General features: G+C 43.9%; 1 protein-coding gene across 2 annotated transcripts in view; it reads left to right on the top strand.

The window, feature by feature from the left end:
- ANGPT2 (angiopoietin 2) overlaps nt 1–21257 on the top strand; it is a 64556-nt gene that overhangs the window by 30693 nt on the left and 12606 nt on the right. For both annotated transcript variants that reach the window (XM_068142961.1, XM_068142962.1), the window contains 2 exons: nt 18746–18847; nt 19335–19501. In XM_068142961.1, the coding sequence (XP_067999062.1) occupies nt 18746–18847; nt 19335–19501 (269 nt within the window). The remainder of the gene's footprint in view (nt 1–18745; nt 18848–19334; nt 19502–21257) is intronic.

Below are 21257 nucleotides of genomic sequence, written 5' to 3' on the forward strand. Positions count from 1 at the left end.
AAGCAGCCCCAGCTCCCTCAGCCTCTCCTCATAGGGCTTGTGTTCCAAACCCCTCACCAACTTCGTTGCCCTTCTCTGGACGCACTCCAGCAAGTCAACCTCCTTCCTAAACTGAGGGGCCCAGAACTGGACACAGTACTCGAGGTGCGGCCTAACCGGTGCAGTGTACAGGGGCAGAATGACCTCCCTGCTCCTGCTGGCCACACTGTCCTTGATGCAGGCCAGGATGCCATTGGCCCTCTTGGCTGCCTGGGCACACTGCAGGCTCATGTTCATCCTGCCATCAACCAGCACCCCCAGGTCCCTCTCTGCCTGGCTGCTCTCCAGCCACTCTGACCCCAGCCTGTAGCACTCCAAGGGGAGTGGGGAAGGTGAGGGGAGGCAAGGATGTTTAACCTTGCGTCTTTTGAGAGTAACCTGCATCCATTCCCCTCTGCTTTTTGGATAACCAGCCTCTGCTGGGGGGGCCTGCAGAGCCTGGTTACTCAGGTTTGTCACCCTTCTACAATCCCTTACATCTCTAAGTCTAGCAACCTCGTCCTTCAGTCCGGACACCAGGCTAATCAGATTCTCAATCTGCTCACATGTTATGCAGGAGTTGTCTCCACTACCCTGCATCTCAAGTGCCAGGCTCCAGCACTGTCTGCAGCCATATGCCTGGACGCCTACCACTTGCTTATGACACCTACCTACCTGCTTATATTCCCCCTTGGTCTGAGTCGAGACTGACTTTTTAAAGGAGTTATTGCGGCGAGTTACCACCATGCCTAGCCCTGCCCACAGGACCTACTGGAGAAAGTTTTAGAAAAAGTGTGGTGGCACACACGTCCGAGCAGGAACCCGGGCTGAAACAGAACCGCCCACGAGCTGCCGCGGGCTTTTTAAAGTGCCGCGGCACGCAGGGAGCCCAAGCGATCCCGATCACGTGGAGAAACGGCAAGAGCCGATCCTAGCCGAGTGTCCAGATTCCGCGTGGGTCCCGCAAGTTGAAAAGGGAGCAGTTAGTGCTTTTCTGAGGCTCCTGGTCTTGGTGTGTTCCCGATGGAGCTTACCGCTGAAACGGTTAACTTTCTTTATGTTATCTTTACTGCCATGTTTCTTCATTTTCTTGATTTTCTTTCCCCAAATAAAAATCAATTTCCTAGTTTTACAGTATTTTCATCTTGTTTAGTCAGAGAATTGTTTCTAGGGAAATCCTGGAAAGCAAAGTATGATTTCATCAGTAAAGCTTCACAGATTAGGGCTTGAAAGACAAGAGTTCTGGACTGCCAGAGAAGCCTGAAAGCTAAATATGTCACTGTATGATGATTATTTAATAGATGATAAAAATAATTCTCACTTTTTAGCTAATTCAAGGGAGTAAGTGTACCATTATGTAGTATAGCAGTTAGAAACCATATACTGAAATCTCAAACAGAAATAATCTCATCTTTTAAAACAGTTAGGATGACACTAGGAGATAACATAATGAGTAAATTCCCTTTGCCTGTGCCACATTTGCCACCCAAGAAAGAATTTCCTTTTCCAAGGCTATAAAACTGTCACTTACATATGACTTACATTATTATACTTTTTTAATGTGGAGAAATTTTTCTCCCAAATTTACATAAACTTTACAATATTGTTACTAGTATAAAAAATCTACATGAGATTTGTATGGACTTCTCTGATTGCTTATTAAGTTCTTACTTAATTGCTTCCCCATTGGGGAACAAATTTGCAGTACCCTAGCATTAATCCCAAAGAGTCCATAGTGTCTATACAAGCTAGTTGTCTTACCATTCACATAGAAAATAGATACTGGCTCTAACAGGAATATTTTGTGGAAGATACTCAGTGTCATTCACTGTTCGAGTTTCTCATTAGAACTAAATAAAGTGCTATTTTACAGCATTGATATCTTCAAAGTAATTATTCCAGCTAAACTGAAATTTAGATTGGCATCAATGAAATTGTGTGTCACATTAAAAAACATCAGTTCACTTCTATGATAGCTCGAATCAGACTGCTCAAGTGGCCCATGTAAATTATTATTTGCTGGGCCCCATGCTCTTTAACATCTTTATAGATGATCTGGATGAGGACATTGAGTCCATCATCAGTAAATTCGCGGACGACACCAAGCTGGGGTCAGGAGTTGATCTGCTGGAGGGTAGAGAGGCTTTGCAGAGGGATCTTGACAGGCTGGACAGATGGGCAGAATCCAACGGCATGAGATTTAACACATCCAAGTGCCGGGTTCTGCACATTGGCCACAGCAACCCCATGCAGAGCTACAGGCTAGGGTCAGAGTGGCTGGAGAGTGGCCAGGCAGAGAGGCACCTGGGGGTGCTGGTTGATGGTAGGCTGAACATGAGCCTGCAGTGTGCCCAGGCAGCCAAGAAGGCCAGTGGCATCCTGGCCTGCATCAGGAACAGTGCGGCCAGCAGGAGCAGGGAGGTCATTCTGCCCCTGTATGCTGCACTATTTAGGCCACACCTCGAGTACTGTATCCAGTTCTGGGCCCCTCAGTTTAGGAAGGATGTTGACTTGCTGGAGTGCATCCAGAGAAGGGCAACGAAGTTGGTGAGGGGTTTGGAACACAAGCCCTATGAGGAGAGGCTGAGGGAGCTGGGGCTGCTTAGCCTGGAGAGGAGGAGACTCAGGGGTGACGTTATTGCTCTCTACAGCTACCTGAAGGGGGGTTGTAGACAGGTGGATATTGGTCTCTTCTCCTAGGCAGCCAGTACCAGAACAAGAGGACACAGTCTCAGGCTGCACCAGGGGAGTTTTAGGCTGGATGTTAGGAAGAAGTTCTATACAGAGAGAGTGATTGCCCATTGGAATGGGCTGCCCGGGGAGGTGGTGGAGTCACCATCATTGGAGGTGTTGAGGAGGAGACTTGAAGGGGTGCTTGATGCCATGGGTTAGTTGTTTAGGTGGGTTGGATTGGTTGATAGGTTGGACGCGATGATCTTGAAGGTCTCTTCCAACCTGGTCTATTCTATTCTATTCTATTCTATTCTATTCTATTCTATTCTATTCTATTCTATTCTATTTGGCAGCATTCCTTTGCAAGTAGTTAAACACTACATATTTCAGAGAAGTATAAAAGTTTTATTCTGGACCTGGCTTAATGAAGTATCTGCATCTGCTTCAGCCCATCACTAGCTTCACCCTTCATAGCCTCCCATAGAAATTAATTTTCACATATGCATTGCACATCCCATAAATTCACTTTATAAGATAGATGGATTATTTTTTAGAATACCTTATCTTCATCCTTTCCTTTCCAAGGCACTTTTTACTTTACTTTTTATTAAATATAATTTATATGCTATTACCAAATCTTTACTGATCATTAAATACAGAGGTTAGTAAAAGAAACAGAAAAACACCTGGAGGTGTTCACTGTCAGGTTGGATGGGGCCTTGAATGACCTGGTCTAGTGGAAGCTATCCCTGCCTGTGACAGGGGGGATTGAAACTAGATGGTCCCTTCCAACCCAAACCAATCCATGAATCTACGATTCTAAGTCAGATTTGATGATTAGTGTATGACTTGTTTGCAGTTTGAATTATCTGTTTGCATTATTCCCACTCCAACAAAATCTAAGTTTTAATGGGGCGATGGAGATAGGAATCAATACGGCTGACCAATGTGATCGAGTATTGTTCCTTTATTGTTCCAGTGTTGCAGACCTATGGTGCAGGCCTGAGGTGCAGGCCTATGGAGCAGGCCTGTAGTGCAAGTATAGCTCTGTAAAATGTAGAAGAAACAGGAGACAGGAAAGGCAGAAGTGCGTAGCAAGGCAACTGCTACAACTTATATAAGCTCGGAGTGCTCTGTTGGCATAGCTCCATTGGTTCCCTATGAGTGACCACACATTGCACTATTACAGATTATTGGTCCAACTACTAATGACACAACGAGGTTGTTGATGCAGGTGCATGTCCTGTTGTCCCAAGATAACTGTCCATGTTTATAGCTACCAGTGTCTTGTTTTAGTTACATGCTGCAGGCACAGCACTGTTTTGCTCCACTGCTAGCTAACTCTGCATTTATGCTGAACATGGCCTACCAGCATGTCAGGCTCTAGGCCTGCACTGCCAGATTGCTCACACTGCTCGTCGCTGGCATTGCCACAAAGTTTGTACTGAATACCTCAGACTTTTGCATCTCTAAAAGCTTGCAGACTAATTACAGGCCAAAAAACTTTTCATTATCCTTTATTTCATTGTTGTTTAGTTCCATTTCTATGTTAGTATTAATAAATCATAAATGGTTCCTTGCAGCTAGTAGAAGGGCTTGTGTATGTGAAGGAAGAAATTTATTCTGGAGTGGGTTTTGGTCAGGCATTGGAATGGTTTGCCCAGGGAGGTGTTTGAATCACCAACCCTGGATGTGTTTAAAGGTTGTTTGGATGTGGTGCTTGGGGATATGGTTTCAGGGTGAACCTTGTAGAGTAGGGTTATCAGCTGGACTTTGCCGTGATTAAGAGATGGGACACAGCCTGATGCAGGCCAAGTGTCCACTTTATTATGCAGAATTCTTCTTTATAAAACTAATACAACACAGAAGCCGTTTACAACAGGAACCAGGGACTCTGTTACATCAATCTGCTGTATGTCTGAAGTCTGACCCACTCAGGTCATAACAACCACTCGTAATCAAAAATCTGCCCTCCTCCAACAGCACTGCTGCACTGAGTTCCCATAGTTCACAAACCATCAAGGCCAACACTGTCTCCTTCTTATCAGTCCAGCAGTGCTTGGAGCTCGGCTCTCCAAGATTTAACCCTTCAGACTTGGTGATCCTGAGGGTCTTTTCCAACCTGAACGTTTCTGTGTTTCTGTGGCTTCCATAGAGCAGAGCAAATTAAAGTTGCTGCTTTCAATTAAATTCCAGTCACATGACGTAATTTAAGAACTAATCCCTAATCCAATTATTTTTCCTTGTTTGTGGTTTCTTGGTTTGGGTTTGTTTTTTTTTCAATCTTTACTAAAAATCTCCAATTGACTCACCATTCTCTGATGCTGAACAAAGAGCTGTGGCCGGTTGACGTTGCCCCCTTAAGAAAGGGAATATGGTGGACGGAAGTTGGTAAACGGAAGGAATAGTCTAAACTAATTTCATTGGACGAGTGGGAGGAAGCACCTTCTGAGCTGGGACTATACTGGGTTTTTCCAGCACCTTATCTTCAGTCTTGCTTCCGCCTTTCCATGGTGCAGCAGCTCTGCAGCTAACTCTGTGCTGGGCTTTCTGCCAAGGCCTCGGCCTTGAAAACAAGATACCAGGCCTGTATATTAACTCTTTTCCAATTAACACAAAACTGCTTTTAACTTCTTTTTTCGCTCTCTCTCTCTTCTAACCTAATCTGGGGAAAGGGGGGAAAGAGGGGAAAGAGGAGGTGGGGAACCCCCTCTCTGCCGAGGGGGTTACTCTCATTTCTGTGTTACTCTGTTGTATATCTTTGTATATATTGTAGATATTGTAAATTTGTAAATATTCCCCCTGCAAATCCTACATTGCTTTGTAAATATAGCTCCACTGCTTTGCTAATTCAGGTTGCGAGTTTTTTTTCTTTTCCCTTCAATTTTTTTTTCCCTTTTACTTTACAAGGGGGAAGGGAGGAGGCTTCTTGGCCTTAGCCCTTCCAAACCCACCACATTTTTTTATTGGCGCCCAACGTGGGGCAGATAATTAGTTTAATTTATTATTTGATTGATTTAGTGTTTTCTAGCTGAATTAGCAAACATGAAGGTATTGTGGTTTGTGGAGCGATTGTTCTTTTCAATATTTGGGGCTCTGGTTTACAGATATTGTTTGGGTTTGATTTTGGATTACCTGGGTAAATATTTGGTGCGGACAATTTATATGTGGGTTATGTATAGAGTTAAACTATGGTATGGAAAATGTATTAATTTATTATGGCCAGTGAGATACAGGAATGTTACCTCCACCACTCTCCCAATTGAGATAAAGGGTTTTAAGATTCCGCCTGAGGAGAGAGTAACTTTAGGTGATGCCTGGGATCCAAAGGTGATTTATGTGATGTGTATAAATCTGTTGCTGGTGATGGTAATTGCATATTTACTGTTCTCTCTGCGGCGAGAGAGAAAGATATCCAGAGCTTGTTTTGTTATTAAAACTAGATCAAAAAGAAAACGTCGTGGCTCTCGATCAGTCCCAGAGTCATCTAGTGATGAGGACTGTGGAGAACCCGTGTCAGTTAAAAAGAAGGCTGAAAAGTTAATTGGTAAGGCAGCTCTAAATGACTTTGCTGATTCTGGCAAGCAGCCAAGGGCATCGGCTGGTATCAACATGGCACCTACTCCTTCTCCTTCTTCTTCTTCTCCGTCGGCCATTAATGGAGCAACGTCACTTCCACCCACTCCCTCGGTGGGACCAGAAGTCACTGCCCCAGCAGCTGATTTATCTCAGGACCTGTCAGCTTCCATTAAGGTGGCTGTAAATTCAAACACAGCTCCAGTTAAGGTGGCTCCTTTAAAGACTAGAGCTGGAAAGGCCAAAGATGGAGAAGAAGAGGAGTTGGAGACTGATCCTGGTGAGGGGCCCTCTACTCTAAAAGATCCTGCTCAGGAGGAAGAGAAGGTTTGTTTTAAAGATCTAGCTAACCTAGTGAGATCAAAACAGGATAGAGATGAAGCTAGGAAGGCAGCTGGCAAAGGTGGTTCTCAGCTTAAAGAGATCCTTAGGAGAATGACAGCAGGATTATATGGGCAAAGAATTCAGGGAGACGAGGAGGAAGATGATATTACGGACTGTTCTTCTCCACGGGAGGAATTGCGAAATGTCCGTAAAGATTTCACCAGGGCAGATAAGGAGCCAGTTCTAGCTTGGCTTAGTAGGTGCTATGATGCAGGTGCTTCAGCTCTAACAGTTGGAGACAAGTCAGCAGCTCAGTTAGGAACTCTCTCAAGGGATAATGGAATAGATAGGCATCTAGGCGAAGCTCTCGGTAAGGTTAATCTTTGGATACGCCTTTTAATAGCGGTTGCCCTGAGATACCCTTCCCGAGATGATCTTCCATGGAATCCTAAACCCTGGACTACCATAGATGAGGGAATTAAGCGCTTGAGAGAATTTGCTGTTAGAGAACTACTCTATGGTGAACATGAAACTCTGAATCCTGATGACATTCCTGTGGGTATTGGTCTTGCTAAGAAGATCATCAAACTTGCTCCTTCTAATTATGCAAACATTCTGGCAAGCAGAATTGTGTCAAGAAGTTATGGTGGAGCTTCTCCCACGGTTGGCCAATTCAGTGATCAAATGAGACAATTGGAGGATAGCATGACACGTGGTTCTTTGGTTTCGGCCATTAAAACGATGTCTGGTGATATTCAGAATTGCATAAGAGAGTTAAAAGATGAATTTAGAAATTCCATATCCCAATTGGCACAAAGGGATAATTTCAATTCTTCCTCCAGGTGGGTACAAGTCTCATCTGTGAGGAATACACGTCCTCCAAGGAGGTCATTCCAAAACAGGACGTTCCAAAACAGGTCACTCCAAAACAGACCACCAAGGCAATCACGTAGAACTATTTGGATAACTCTGCGTGATCAGTTTGGTGAGAACATGAACCGCTGGGATGGCCAACCAACTTCTAATCTTTTCAGGAGACTGAGGGAATTGCAAAGTGGCAGAACCCAAGGTAGCAATACCAGAAGGGTAGCTGTTACTTCCACAGTTCCCCAGAACGACTCTTATGGCTCCAACAGTGGCTCCAGTTATAACATGCAAAGTTATAACCCTGCAAACTATGTGCAATGCACATGTGCGCATGTTCCCCATAACTAGGGGTGCCCTGCCTCCCGCCAGGGGGAGGAGAGGGATAACAGAGATAATAGAATCTATTGGGATGTGTACATCCAGTGGCCTGGCACTTCACAATTTCGGAAGTACAGGGCCTTGGTTGACACAGGAGCTCAGTGCACCATAATACCATCAAATTATCAGGGATCAGAGTCTATAACTATTCTGGGAGTCACTGGTGGATCTCAAGAGTTAAGTAAGGTAGAGGTTAATATAAGTTTAACTGGTAAACAATAGAGGAAGCATACAGTTGTGACCGGACCTGATGCACCTTGTATTTTGGGAATTGACTTTCTGAGAGAAGGGCGTTTCAAAGACCCTAAAGGTTACAAATGGGCTTTTGGAGTAGCTTCAATAGAAATTGATGGACAAAAATTGAAGCTGCCTGCTAGACCTGAGCTTTCTGATGAATCTGCAGTTGTGGGACAACATAAGATACAGGACATTAAATTGCCGGTTGCTTCTCAGACTGTGCATCACAGACAATACAGAACCAACCGTGACTCTTTGTTGCCCATTCACAATCTGATTCGTCAGTTGGAGAGTCAGAAAGTCGTCAGCAAAACTCATTCACCTTTCAACAGTGCAGTGTGGCCTGTGCGGAAGCAGAATGGAGACTGGCGTCTGACGGTAGACTACCGAGCCCTGAATGAAGTAACACCACCTATGAGTGCAGCAGTACCAGACATGATGGAACTACAGTATGAGCTGGAATCCAAAGAGGCCAAATGGTATGCTACCATAGACATTGCTAATGCATTTTTCTCTCTTCCCATAGCAGAGGAAAGCAGGCCTCAGTTTGCTTTCACTTGGAGAGGAATCCAGTACACTTTCAACAGACTGCCAATGGGCTGGATCCACAGCTCAAGCATCTGTCATGCAGTGATCCATGATGCTCTGGAGAAAGGCGGTGCTCCAGAACACATCCAGTTCATCGATGATATCATCGTCTGGGGTAAAACTGCTGAGGAAGTCTTCGAGAAAGGTAACAAAATCATTTACATTCTTCTGAATGCAGGTTTTGCCATCAAACGAGACAAGGTGAAAGGACCTACCACAGAGATTCAGTTTCTGGGAGTGCGGTGGCAGGATGGACGCCGACACATTCCAGTGGATGTGGTAAATAGAGTCTCTACCATGGCAAGTCCCACAAACAAGCAAGAGAGCCTACGTTTCTTGGGGATAGTGGGATTTTGGAGACTGCACATTCCTGGATACAGTCAGATTGTGAAACCTCTATATGATGTGACTCGAAAGAGAAACCATTTCCACTGGGGACCTGAACAACAAGCAGCCTTTGACCAGATAAACTAAGAGGTAATTCAAGCAATGGGTCTGGGACCTGTCCGAGATGGTCCAGACATTAAGAACATTTTGTACACGGCTGCAAGTGACAATGGTCCAACCTGGTGCTTGTGGCAAAAAGTTCCAGGTGAGACACGTGGACGACCTCTTGGTTTCTGGAGTCGAGGTTACAGAGGTTCAGAGGCTAACTATACTCCAACAGAGAAAGAAATTCCAGCTGCCTATCAAGGAGTAAAAGGATCTTCTGAAGTGATTGGAACTGAATCACAACTTCTCTTAGCTCCCAGATTACCAGTTTTGAATTGGATGTTCAAAGGCAAAGGATCCACACCACATCATGCCACAGACTCAACCTGGTCTAAGTGGATGGCTCTGATAACACAGAGAGCTCGAATGGGAAATCTTGAAAGACCTGGTCTAGTGGAGGTGATCTCAAGTTGGCCTGAAGGTATCAACTGTGCCAAACCTCCAGAGGAGAAAGTAACTCGTGCTGAGGAAGCTCCTCCTTACAATGACCTTTCTGATGATGAAAAGAAATATGCTTTGTTCACAGACGGTTCCTGTCGTCTTGTTGGAAACAAGCGAAGGTGGAAGTCTGCAGTGTGGAGTCCAACACGCCGAGTTGCAGAGGCGAAAGATGGAGAAGGAGAATCCAGTCAGTTCGCAGAGGTAAAAGCTGTCCAGCTAGCTCTCGACGTGGCTGAACGTGAGAGATGGCCAAAGCTTTATCTCTACACCGACTCATGGATGGTAGCCAATGCTCTATGGGGTTGGCTAAAGAACTGGAAGAAGAGTGGTTGGCAGAGAAAAGGAAAACCCATTTGGGCAGCCAACCTGTGGCAGGACATTGCTGATCGAATCGAGAGAATTCCAGTGAAAGTGAGACACATCGATGCTCACATTCCTAAGAGCAAAGCTACTGAGGAACAGCAACACAACCATCAGGCAGATCTAGCTGCAAGAGTTTCTCAAGTAGACATGGACTCTAATCTTGATCTCGACTGGAAACACCGAGGTGAGATATTCTTAGCTCGGTGGGCTCACGATTCGTCAGGACATCAAGGCAGAGATGCAACATACCAATGGGCTCGTGACAGATCCATAGATATTTCCATGGATGCTAATACGCAAGTCATCCATGACTGTGACATTTGTGCTGCTATTAAGCAGGCAAAACGACTTAAGCCCTTGTGGTATGGTGACAGATGGTCCAAGTACAAGTATGGTGAAGCTTTGCAGATTGACTACATCACTCTACCACGTTCTCGTTCTGGTAAGCAATACGTGCTTACTATGGTAGAGGCAAACACTGGATGGTTGGAAACTTATCCAGTTCCACATGCAACTGCGCGCAACACCATTCCCGGTCTGGAGAGACAGATCCTGTGGAGACACGGAACTCCAGAGAGGATTGAGTCAGACAACGGAACTCATTTCAAGAACAACCTTGTAAAGAGTTGGGCAAAAGAGCACGGTATTGAGTGGATATTCCACATTCCCTACTATGCACCAGCTTCAGGGAAGATTGAACGCTACAACGGTTTGTTGAAGACCACTCTCAAAGCCATGGGAGGTGGATCTTTGAAAAACTGGGAAAAACATTTAGCACAAGCAACCTGGCTGGTAAATAGTAGAGGTTCAGTGAACCGAGCTGGACCTGCACATTCAGATTTGTTACGGAAAGTAGAAGGTGATAGAGTTCCTGTTGTTAGAGAAAAGAATCTGTTAGGTAAAACTGTTTGGGTATTTTCGCCCTCAGGAGAGGCTAAGCCTATCCGAGGGGTGGTTTCAGCTGAAGGTCCGGGTCACACTTATTGGGTAATGCAAGAGAATGGTGAAATTCAGTGTATTCCGCAAACAAATTTAACTTTAGCTGAAAGAGGTTAATTTCAAACTGTTGTACAGCTACATCGCGTCCAAAGGAAGAATCAACGAGGAATCTACGGTGCACGAACCCTGAGATCCCTGAGAGCCCTGAGTCAACTAAGAGACCCTGAGATTCCCTGTTTCCCTTTTCTTCGCTTCGTCGGCGAAGAAATGAACTGTTTTCCATTTTTCTCACTTTCTGATTTTCTTGGACTTTTGAATCATCTACATCTGAGCATAGCCGGAATGGACTATGAACTTTACTCACGAACTGTAAATATCGTTTTGGATTGGATGGACAGTATGAACAGCCAATGAAATTGTTTAGAAGGGGTGGACTGTGGCCGGTTGACGTTGCCCCCTTAAGAAAGGGAATATGGTGGACGGAAGTTGGTAAACGGAAGGAATAGTCTAAACTAATTTCATTGGACGAGTGGGAGGAAGCACCTTCTGAGCTGGGACTATACTGGGTTTTTCCAGCACCTTATCTTCAGTCTTGCTTCTGCCTTTCCATGGTGCAGCAGCTCTGCAGCTAACTCTGTGCTGGGCTTTCTGCCAAGGCCTCGGCCTTGAAAACAAGATACCAGGCCTGTATATTAACTCTTTTCCAATTAACACAAAACTGCTTTTAACTTCTTTCTTTCGCTCTCTCTCTCTTCTAACCTAATCTGGGGAAAGGGGGGAAAGAGGGGAAAGAGGAGGTGGGGAACCCCCTCTCTGCCGAGGGGGTTACTCTCATTTCTGTGTTACTCTGTTGTATATCTTTGTATATATTGTAGATATTGTAAATTTGTAAATATTCCCCCTGCAAATCCTACATTGCTTTGTAAATATAGCTCCACTGCTTTGCTAATTCAGGTTGCGAGTTTTTTTTCTTTTCCCTTCAATTTTTTTTTCCCTTTTACTTTACAAGGGGGAAGGGAGGAGGCTTCTTGGCCTTAGCCCTTCCAAACCCACCACAAGAGCTTAGATACAACCTTAAAATATAGTATCTGCTTCGTATTTCCAATATGTTACAGCATGCTGAAACACTAACATGATTAATATTTGCATCTCTAGGGCTTGCTTTGTCTTCAGAAGGATGATGCCTTTGAAAAGTGTATGTGTCCCTGTTTGCCCTGAAAATACCTGGTTTAATTTAGGAATGTATGTGTGTATGTAACACATGTACAATACACATACATGGAAATACATTTATATCCTAAAAGAGCCAACTATATCCAAAATTTAGTAAGGAGCAGAAGTAGTTCTTTAGATGACATACAAAACTTGCCACAGTGCAGAAGGAAACTCTGGCTTTTCTGAAGTCATACTTTCTCAGTGATTTTCCAGGATGTCTAACAGTTCAGAGAACTGAGAGGACTCACAAGACAGTCTCCCATAGCATTAGATACAAAAAGACAGCTTCAGTGGCATTCAGTCATGATTTGTGGCATTTATAAACACACTGTGAGAATCAGCAGTAATAAGTTAGATAAGAAGGAAGGCCACTGAGAGGCTTTTCTAAATAAAGGAAACATCCACAAGTCCATGGGACCAGATGGGATCCATCCTAGGGTGCTGAGAGAGCTGGCGGATGTGCTAGCTAGGCCACTCTCCATCATTTTCCTCCAGTCCTGGCTCACTGGTGAGGTCCCAGATGACTGGAAACTGGCCAATGTGGTCCCCATCCACAAGAAGGGTCGGATGGAGGAACCTGGAAACTACAGGCCAGTCAGCCTGACCTCAGTGCCAGGGAAAGTGATGGAGCAGATTATCCTGGCAGCAATAACTGCGCACCTGAAGGATGGCCAAGGGCTCAGGTCCAGCCAACATGGATTCAGGAAGGGCAGATCCTGCCTCTCCAACCTGATCTCTTTCTATGATCAGGTGACCCGCCTGGTGGATGTGGGGAGGCCTGTGGATGTGGTCTACCTAGACTTCAGCAAGGCCTTTGACACCGTCCCCCACAGCAAACTGCTGACTAAGCTGTCAGCCCGTGGCTTGGACCACTACACTCTGTGCTGGGTTAGGAACTGGCTGGAGGGCCGGGCCCAGAGAGTGGTCGTGAACGGTGCCGCATCCAGCTGGAGGCCAGTCACCAGTGGTGTCCCCCAGGGATCAGTGCTGGGCCCTGTCCTCTTCAACATATTCGTTGATGATCTGGATGAAGGGGTAGAGTCAGTCATCAGCAAGTTTGCAGATGACACAAAGTTAGGGGCAGATGTTAGTCAATTAGAGGGTAGAAAGGCTCTGCAGAGGGACCTCGACCGACTGGAAAGATGGGCAGAGTCCAATGGGATGGCTTTCAACAAGTCCAAGTGCCGAGTGCTGCACTTTGGCTACGGCAATCCCATGCAGAGCTATAGGCTGGGGTCGGAGTGGCTGGAGAGCTCCCAGACAGAGAGGGACCTGGGTGTGCTGATCGACAGCCACCTGAATATGAGCCAGCAGTGTGCTCAGGTGGCCAGGAGGGCCAATAGCATTCTGGCCTGCATTAGGAATAGTGTGGCCAGCAGGAGCAGGGAGGTCATAGTGCCCCTGTACTCTGCTCTGGTTAGGCCGCACCTTGAGTACTGTGTCCAGTTCTGGGCTCCTCAGTTTAAGAAGGACATTGAGACACTTGAGTGTGTCCAGAGAAGGGCAACAAGGCTGGTGAGAGGCCTTGAACACAAGCCCTATGAGGAGAGGCTGAGGGAGCTGGGATTGTTTAGCCTGGAGAAGAGGAGGCTCAGGGGTGACCTTATTGCCCTCTACAACTACCTGAAGGGTGGTTGTAGCCAGGAGGGAGTTGGCCTCTTCTCCCAGGCAACCAGCACCAGAACAAGGGGACACAGTCTCAAGCTGCGCCTGGGGAGGTTCAGACTCGAGGTGAGGAGGAAGTTCTTCACCGAGCGAGTCATTCGGCATTGGAATGGGTTGCCCAGGGAGGTGGTTGAGTCATCGACCCTGGAGGCGTTCAAGGGGAGATTGGACGTGGCACTTGGTGCCATGATCTAGTCATGGGGTCTGTGGTGTCAGGTTGGACTCGATGATCCTCGAGGTCCTTTCCAACCTAAGTGATACTGTGATACTGTGATACTGTGAAACATCCAAATTAAAATTAAACACTCGAGTGCATGTGTTCGTTTTGTTTTTAATTAATCTGTACAGTTGAGAGATCCTATCAAAATTTGAGAAGCCAAATTTTGGCTCCGCTGTTGTAAATGGGAAGATGCAACTTCACTTATTTGATGAAAGACCTAGAATACAGATAAGCTAATTTAAAACCTCTTCAAAGATATGAAATAATCCCAAGGAAGATTCAGAGTTTCAATGTCTTGGTATAAAATGTTAAAAAAAGAGAATTAGCCTTCCCAGTGAGAGAAACTAGAGCTTTAACTATGAATTCTCCAAATAGGAATACTTGCACAAGTGTCAAGTGTTAGGGCTGGGCCAGCCACTAAACAAGTGACAGAAACTCTCTATTGCCCCCTCTCCCTTCCCAAAGGGGAAGAGAAAGACAGACTTACAGATTGGAAAACTAAACAGCTTTAATGAAAATAATAACACTGAAAGGAAAGATATACAAAATAGACACAAATCCAATATTTAACCCAACCTCACTGATGGCAATTACATCACCATCACCACCAATGCCATGGGCAGGCACTAGGGAAGTCCCAGACTGGACTCAGTGGCAGACAGGAACCAGATTCAGGACCTGGATTCAAGAATACATGGACTGGGACTGAAGGCAGAACCTTTTTGATCTCTCAGCTTTACACAGAATATGATGAATATGGAATGGAATACCTTGTTGGTCAATTTAGGGTCACCTATCCTGTCCGCAGCTCCCCACAGGTGCTACATCTTTACTGTACACACTCCAACATGGTACACAAGTGGAAATAAAAATGTATTTCAGTTTGCTCACTGCCTGAATTTAACAGCATGTATCCTCTGAAAAGCCATGGATTTGAATGAATCTCTCACAGAAAAGATGGAGAAGTGAAAGCATTTTTATGAGAAATATTTCATCAGGATACAACCAACCATCGAGAACAACAAAAAACCCCAACAATCAGTGCAAGAGTGAGGCACATAATCAGAAGCCACATTCATTTTTTCTTTCTCTTCTTTTAACACCAGCTACCACCTATATTTTAGGTGCCATTTGCATTCGGTTAAAGGTGATATGTACACTAAGTAATCACACTAATTTATGGACAACTACAACTGATTTGTATGAAAGCTACGAAAACCACATTTTGCATTTGCACACTTTAAAACTCGCCACTCCAGAGAACTGTGCAAAGTAGTTGTCGAGGGTTGGAAGGGAAAGGCCTCCTCCCCCCGGAAAAGTGAAAGGACAGAAAAACTCACAGCTGAATAAGCAAAGCAGTGGGTGCTGTATATTTACAAAGCAATATAGAATATGCAGGGGAATATACAGATTTACAGTATTTACAATATATACAGAAATATACAACAAAGCAGCACAGAAATGAGAATGTGAAGCAATCGGCAATTTAATGTCCTGTATCTTGTGTTGTCCCACAACTGCAGGTTCATCAGAAAGCTCAGGTCTAGCAGGCAGCTTCAATTTTTGTCCATAAATTTCTATAGAAGCTACTCCAAAAGCCCATTTGTAACCTCTAGGGTCTTTGAAACGCCCTTCTCTCAGAAAATCAATTCCCAAAATACAAGGTGCGTCAGGTCCGGTCACAACTGTATGCTTCCTCCATTGTTTACCAGTTAGACTTATATTAAACTCTACCTTACTTAACTATTGAGATCCACCAGTGACTCCCAGAATAGTTATAGACTCTGATCCCTGATAATTTGATGGCATTATGGTGTACTGAGCTCCTGTGTCAAACAAGGCCCTGTACTTCCGAAATTGTGAAGTGCCAGGCCACTGGATGGACACATCCCAATAGATTCTATTATCTCTGTTATCCCTCTCCTCCCCCTTGTGGGAGGCAGGGCACCCCTAGTTATGGGGAACATGCCCACATGTGTATTCAGCACAGTGTGCAGTGTTAAAGCTTTGCATGTTATAACTGGAGCCACTGTTGGAGCTACTAGAGTTGTTCTGGGGAACTGTGGAAGTAATAGCTACCCTTCTGGTATTGCTACCTCGGGTTCTGCCACTTTGCAATTCCCTCAGTCTCCTGAAAAGATTAGAAGTTGGTTGGCCATCCCACCGGTTCATGTTCTCACCAAACTGATCACGCAGAGTTATCCAAATAGTTCTACGTGATTGCCTTGGTGGTCTGGTTTGATTTGATCTGTTTTGGAATGACCTCCTTGGAGGACGTGTATTCCTCACAGATGAAACTTGTATCCACCTGGAGGAAGAATTGAAATTATCCCTTTGTGCCAATTGGGATATGGAATTTCTAAATTCATCTTTTAACTCTCTTATGCAATTCTGTATATCACCAGACATCGTTTTAATGGCCGAAACCAAAGAACCACGTGTCATGCTATCCTCCAATTGTCTCATTTGATCACTGAATTGGCCAACCGTAGGAGAAGCTCCACCATAATTTCTTGACACAATTCTGCTTGCCAGAATGTTTGCATAATTAGAAGGAGCAAGTTTGATGATCTTTTTAGCAAGACCAATACCCACAGGAATGTCATCAGGATTCAGAGTTTCATGTTCACCATAGAGTAGCTCTCTAACAGCAAATTCTCTCAAGCGCTTAATTCCCTCATCTATGGTAGTCCAGGGTTTAGGATTCCATGGAAGATCATCTCAGGAAGGGTATCTCAGGGCAACCGCCATTAAAAGGCGTATCCACAGATTAACCTTACCGAGAGCCCTGCCTAGATGTCTATCTATTCCATTATCCCTTGAGAGAGTTCCTAACTGAGCTGCTGACTTGTCTCCAACTGTTAGAGCTGGAGCACCTGTATCATAACACCTACTAAGCCAAGCTAGAACTGGCTCCTTATCTGCCCTGGTGTAGTCTTTACGGACATTTCTTAGCTCCTCCCTTGGAGACGAACACTCAGTTATGTCATCTTCTTTTTCCTCTCCCTCAGCTTGTTGCCCTAATAACCCTCCTGCCAGTTTCTCAAGGATCTCTTGAGCTGAGAACCACCTTTGCCAGCTCCTATCCTAGCTGCATCTCTATCCTGCTTTGCTCTCACTAGGTCAGCTAGATCTTTAAAACAAACTGTCTCTTCCTCCTCAGCAGGATTTCTTAGAGTGGAGGGCCCCTCACCAGGATCAGTCTCCAGCTCTTCTTCTCCATCAGCTTTGGTCTTTCCACTTCTAGTCTTTAAACCAGCCACCTTAACTGGAGCTGTGTTTGAATTTACAGCCACCTTAATAGAAGCTGACAGGTCCTGAGATAAATCAGCTGCTGGGGCAGTGACTTCCGGTCCCACCGAGAGAGTGGGCGGAAATGACATTGCTCCGTTAATGGCCGACGGAGAAGAAGAAGAAGGAGAAGGAGTAGGCGCCATGTTGATACCAGCCGCCGCCCTTGGCAGCTTGCCAGAATCTGCAGCGAAGTCATTTAGAACAGCCTTTACAATTAACTTCTTAGCCCTCTTTTTAGCTGACACAGATTCTCCACACTCCTGATCACTAGATGTCTCTGGGACTGACCCAGAACTACAGCATTTTCTCTTTGATCTAGTTTTAATAACAAGACACAATCTGGATATCTTTCTCTCTCGCCACAAAGAATAGAATGAATACACATTAGTTATCACCAGCAGCAGAATTATACACATCACATAAATCACCCAGCCATCCCAGCCATCCCAGCCATCACCTAAAGTTACTCTCTCCTCCGCCGGAATCGTAAAACCCTTTATCTCAATTGGGAGAGTGGTGGAGGTAACATTTCTGTATCTCGCTGGCCATAATAAATCAATACATTTTCCATACCATAATCTAACTCTATACATAGCCCACAGATAAATTGTCTGCACCAAATATTTACCCAGGAAATCCAAAATCAAACCCAAACAATATCTGTAAACCAGAGCCCCAAAAATTGAAAAGAATAATCGCTCTACAAACCACAACACCTTCATGTTTGCTAATTCAGCTAGAAAACACTAAATCAATCAAGTAATAGATTAAACTAATTATCAGCCCCACGTTGGGCACCAAGGAAAAAGAATGTTGAGGGTTGGAAGGGAAAGGCCTCCTCCCCCCGGAAAAGGGAAAGGAAAGAAAAAACTCACAGCTGAATTAGCAAAGCAGTGGGTGCTGTATATTTACAAAGCAATACAGGATATGCAGGGGAATATACAGAATTTACAGTATTTACAATATATACAGAAATATACAACAAAGTAGCACAGAAATGAGAGTTCCCCCCTCTGCTGAGGGGGTTCCCCACCTCTGCTCCCCCTTCTCTCCCCCTTTCCCCAGAGAGGGTTAGAAAGAGAGAAAAGAGAAAAAAAAGTTAGAAGCAGTTATGTGTTAATTGGAAAGCAGTTAATACAGGCCTTGCAGTTTATCAGTTTCAAGGTCAAGCCTTGGCCGAAAGCCCAGAACACTGTGAGCTGCAAAGGGGGAAATGTAAGACTGACCAGAAAAGTGCAGGAATGCCCTGGATACTCTGCTGCACTCCCAGTTCAGAAGGTGCTTCCTCCCAATCTACCAATGAAATTAGTTTAGATCCGTCTTTTCGTTTACAAACATCCGACCACCATATTCCCTTTCTTAAGGGGACAGCCTCAAACGGTCACAGTAGCTGATTTGTATTTTTGTTTTCCCATGACTGCATGCCCTTATACTCTTACATGCTTACTCGGGTAGGCCTACTGCAACATGGAAACTGGTGGAGGAGGTTGGACAGTTATTCAGAAACGTGAAGACGGTAGCGTGGACTTTCATCGGACATGGAAAGAGTACAAGATGGTAAGCAATCTTTTCTGAAGCCTTAATACTAATTATTACCATCTGAAATCTAATATAATAAAGTTACATTAAGAGCACCCTTCAAACGTATGCAGGTTTTAGAAGTTTGTCCTTAAATGATCACTTTAGAAAATATCAGAGTAGTATTAGTTTGCCTAAGCAGACTTGCAAGTGTGATGTTTTTTTCTAAAGAAAAACCTCACTTTCATTTATCCAGCTGTTCCATGATATGTCCATATCTTTTGTGTTATCTGTATTTATGTTTCTAGTGGCAGCAGTAGAAAGTGCTCCAAATCTACCAAGTAATATTAATTCACTATTTCATATTCATGAGCTTGTCTTTGTTAAAATTCACTTTTTGATACAGATCTATAACTTTCACTTTCTTACTTGAAAGACTTAAACTTAAAAATTCATAAAGTGATTACTTCAAACTCAAAAAAACCCAAGAAAACAAAGCTATTAAATTATACAACTTGAATTACAGGGATTTGGTGACCCTGCTGGTGAGTATTGGCTGGGAAATGAGTTTGTTTCTCAACTGACTAATCAGAAGCGTTATGTTCTTAAAATACACCTGAAAGACTGGGAAGGAAATGAGGCATATTCAATGTATGACCACTTCTCTCTAGCAACTGAAGAACTAAAATACAGGTAAGTAGAAATATCAAATCAGAATAAAAAAAATAAAATCTGGTAATAAAAATGCTAAACTGTTGTAGATGTATGACTTTATTTCATACAAATTATAATTTTTTTCAGTTTGCTCAGAAAATGTTTGCTCCTTTTTTTTTAACCTATTGCTTAAAACAATCAATTTCTTTTTTTGCAATGGAGAGAATGTGTATTTTACTAATGTACCCCAGGTGAGTGCAATACACAAGATCCAGAAAGTATGGTATAAGATAGGATACACATGCCAGTATAGCAGGTAGCAGTGTACAGTCTTCAGGGCCACAGAAAACTCTGCAGTTGCTATCAAATCCTGATTATTCACAATAAATTTTTGGAAGGTGATTACTAAGATGAATAACACTGCAAAGAGATTTTTCACTTAAGTCAGTGGCTATTAGGAGCTGTTCTGTTGTCATGAAGAGCACACTGATGTAATGCTACTTTTCCCTTCTGTGACCCATTGGCTTGGATTCTCAAAGAAAACTATCCCGCCTATGAAAATGAAGATAATAGCAAATGTTCAGTGTCATGCTCCTAAGTTATCATTTTTAACACCAGATTTTAATGGACCTACTACTTGTGCTCCCATCAATCTGTAAAATGTCAAGCTTCTCAATTTCTTATGCATTTAGTTAAAATATGAAATAATATACATTTATAATAAATGCTTCATATATAAATAATTATTACAGTATTATACATTTAAAATAGGATAGTATTATACATTTTTGAAGTATCAGCTACAGCTGAAATATATGGGCAGTTCACACTTCATTCTCCAAGCTGACTGTAAATGCAGTAGATTGTGGTTGATTGGTTATGGAATAAATGAGACACTACAGATGCCATCCTACTACATGGCCCATGAAATGTTTCTTTGTAAGTCTTACAGATTCAGGGAGCTTCAGGTGACAGAACAGAAAAATTGTCTATATTTAGATCAATTTCTCCAAGTTTTTCTAGCCATTGTAAACAGTTGCTGACATCTGAGAGAACCAATGCAGTTATTTCAACTCAAGTCCTATATGCAAAGCAATCCTAAACTAGCAGAATCTCACCCCGACCCAAAATGCTAGATCTTAATGCCTTAGTAGTATACAGTTGTCTGAACTCCAAAGCAAATATTTTTCCATCTGGAAACAGTCAGAATCTACACCAGAGATTTTATTTTTTTTCAAGTAATGCTTTAAAATAGCTATAAAGGCAGCATTTGCAATACAGGTGTCGTAGGGTTGCAAGGGTAAGGCCAAAATGCCTCCTCCCTCCCCCCTGTAAAGGGAAAGAAAATTTGAAGGGAAAGGAAAAAAAAACTCACAGCTGAATTAGCAAAGCAGTGGAGCTGTATATTTACAAAGCAAGGAAACGCAGGGGAGTTTATAGAATTTACAATATTTACAATATATACAAAGATATACAACAAAGTAGCACAGAAATGAGAGTTCCCCCCTCTGCTGAGGGGGTTCCCCACCTCTGCTCCCCCCTCTCTCCCCCTTTCCCCAGAGTGGGTTAGAAAGAGAGAGAAAGAGAAAAAAGTTAGAAGCAGTTATGTGTTAATTGGAAAGCAGTTAATACAGGCCTTGCAGTTTATCAGTTTTCAAGGTCAAGCCTTGGCTGAAAGCCCAGAACAGAGAGATGCTGCCCAAAGGAGGAGCGGAAGAAAGACTCCTAGAAAAGTGCCGGAATGCCCAGGATACCCTCCTGCACTCCCAGTTCAGAAGGTGCTTCCTCCCAATCT

Source organism: Melanerpes formicivorus, unplaced genomic scaffold, assembly GCF_026170545.1.
Source record: "Melanerpes formicivorus ecotype bairdi unplaced genomic scaffold, bMelFor1.0.p_v2 SCAF_9, whole genome shotgun sequence".
Classification (NCBI taxonomy): Eukaryota; Metazoa; Chordata; class Aves; order Piciformes; family Picidae; genus Melanerpes; species Melanerpes formicivorus.